The 2,039-nt window shown below is 41.8% G+C and overlaps 1 protein-coding gene across 1 annotated transcript; it reads left to right on the top strand.

Moving 5' to 3' along the window:
* The first annotated feature begins 250 nt into the window (after nucleotides 1–250).
* On the top strand, nucleotides 251–1,229 carry LOC131691927 (hornerin-like). Its single transcript, XM_058978688.1, has one exon. It carries the CDS (start codon nucleotides 348–350, stop codon nucleotides 1,128–1,130), a length of 783 nt encoding a protein of 260 aa, XP_058834671.1. The 5' UTR covers nucleotides 251–347; the 3' UTR covers nucleotides 1,131–1,229.
* Nucleotides 1,230–2,039: the final 810 nt, after the last annotated feature.

The following is a 2,039-nucleotide window of genomic DNA, read 5'->3' as shown; positions in this document are numbered from 1 at the left end:
TTCCAGTATCTCTCAAGCCGGAATTTCCAACGAGATTGTGCCTACCCAGAAACCTTGATGATAACACCTTTCTCATTGCCATCTTTCACTTGGAATACAACTACTTTGCAATCAGACCGAGATGCCTTGACTCACTACCCGTCCAAATGACCACAAGACCAATACACATACCTACCTAGTAGCAGTGTCAACAAGTTTTGCGCTCCAAATGAATCCGAGCATAACTTTCAGTGTATGAAAATCACCGTCCACGTTAGTATTATGCCGTGCGAATCTCGTCCGTTGCACGCTTTAGTTCACTACTTAACTTGACTCGACGAGGATCGCGTTTCAAAGTGTGCTTCAACATGGGAGACATGAAGTTCAAGTTTATTGTGGGTGTTCTTATGACGTTACTATCCTTCACTGCAACGGGACTGGAGGGACGATCGGTTCGAGTGCGGCGGCAAGATATCATCTTCAAAACGTACGATCAGGAAGAGCACAAAATTTTCTCAGATCGCGTAAAACCTATGATTCGGGTGCCTGGTTTTAGTCAGAGTAGTGCTGCCAACACTGGATCTCAAACGATAGTGAACGAACATGGAACGCAACAGCAAACGGCGGGTGCTAGCCAATCGGCTAATTTGGCGAATGATGGCTCCAGTGGTCAGCTGAGCGCAGCGAATACGCAACAACAAACGATACAGACAGGAAATAGTACTCAAACTCAGAACGCGGGACAAAGTCAATCGGCTAACTTTGGAAAGGAACATCAAATTTTGTCGAATGCCAACACAAACACCAACACTCTGGAGGAGGCAGGCAAAGTCCGCCAACAGACCACAGGTGGTGCCGGGACGTCCGTCGTGGATAAACACGGCAGTCAGTCAAGCCAGGCCCAGACGGGCAGTGAAACGTTCGAGGAGGCTGGTCAAAAAGGAAGCAAATCTACCGGGTCCAGTCAATCGCTGCAGATCGGTAAGGATGGCTCGGGATCCGGTGCGAACAGCAACACTGGCTCCGAAACGATCGAACTGGCAGATGGTACCAAGATTACGAAATCGTTCAGTTCCTCGTCCAGCTTTCAGAGTAGCGGCAAAGTGAATGCCGGTGCTTCGGCGAACAGTTTCACGAACAGCTTCGGCTAGTGCAGTGCGTTATCTCTGTTCAAGTTTGTTTTGTGTTCCGATTTGCGGCCTGTTTTCGGGTAATGAGGTTATCGTTAGTAAACTGTTTTGTAAAACGAATGCTTGATTAATTTGTTATGATTTTGGAAGAACGGGGGGTTTTCGTAATATCACAATAATCCTTTTAATCGTGACAGTGGGATTTTTAAAATTTGCCTTTTCTGTATCATTAGGTGGAAGTAGTACTCAAACACAATGATTATAGAACTTTTAGTTCGATTGAACAATGTTTCCGCATAAACAGGTTCTAATAGGGTTTAGCTTCCAGCAAAGGTGACAAAAACAATATAGAAAATAAAATAAACATATGAATGTACATCGATGTGGGTGGAGAGTTGTGATTCGGGTACATCAGAAGATTGACAGTTCTCTCACTAGTATTTTTTGCACCTTTAAATAGATTAAAACAAATAAAATTATTGTTTTATACAAAAATTCCGAATATTTTCAAATGCTAGAATCGACAGCTAAAACACAATTGAGTACTGAACAACTCTGTATCCCGATTAAATTAGAGGTAAACAATCGATGTAGCCCACCAATCAGAGAGATGAGACATTTCTTATACGCATCCCTATTTAATCATTGATTAGTTTGCAGAATTTAAACGAAGTACGCACCCAATTAGAAATGAGTTAATATAGGCTCGAGTCCTCGTATAGAATGAAGTAATGGCAAGCACAGCTTTTAAAAGAATAATGTCCTGTGCTTGATATAAAAAAGACTATCCGTGCTCCTGGAAAAAAATTAATTTTATATAAGAAATGTTAAATAGCTAACAAATGGGATGGAACACGAGGAAACAAAAACAAAATAAACTATGTTGTGTGTACAAAGTTATGTTATGCTATTTATTGCAAGCTTTATCGT

This window comes from Topomyia yanbarensis, chromosome 3 (assembly GCF_030247195.1).
Source record: "Topomyia yanbarensis strain Yona2022 chromosome 3, ASM3024719v1, whole genome shotgun sequence".
Taxonomy (NCBI): domain Eukaryota; kingdom Metazoa; phylum Arthropoda; class Insecta; order Diptera; family Culicidae; genus Topomyia; species Topomyia yanbarensis.
The sequence above is the reverse complement of the archived record's forward strand: the minus strand, read 5'-3'. Positions and strand labels throughout refer to the sequence as shown.

Bases quoted from the DNA above. Each gene is read 5' to 3' on its own strand.
- LOC131691927 (XM_058978688.1), top strand. From the start codon at position 348: ATGGGAGACATGAAGTTCAAGTTTATTGTGGGTGTTCTTATGACGTTA.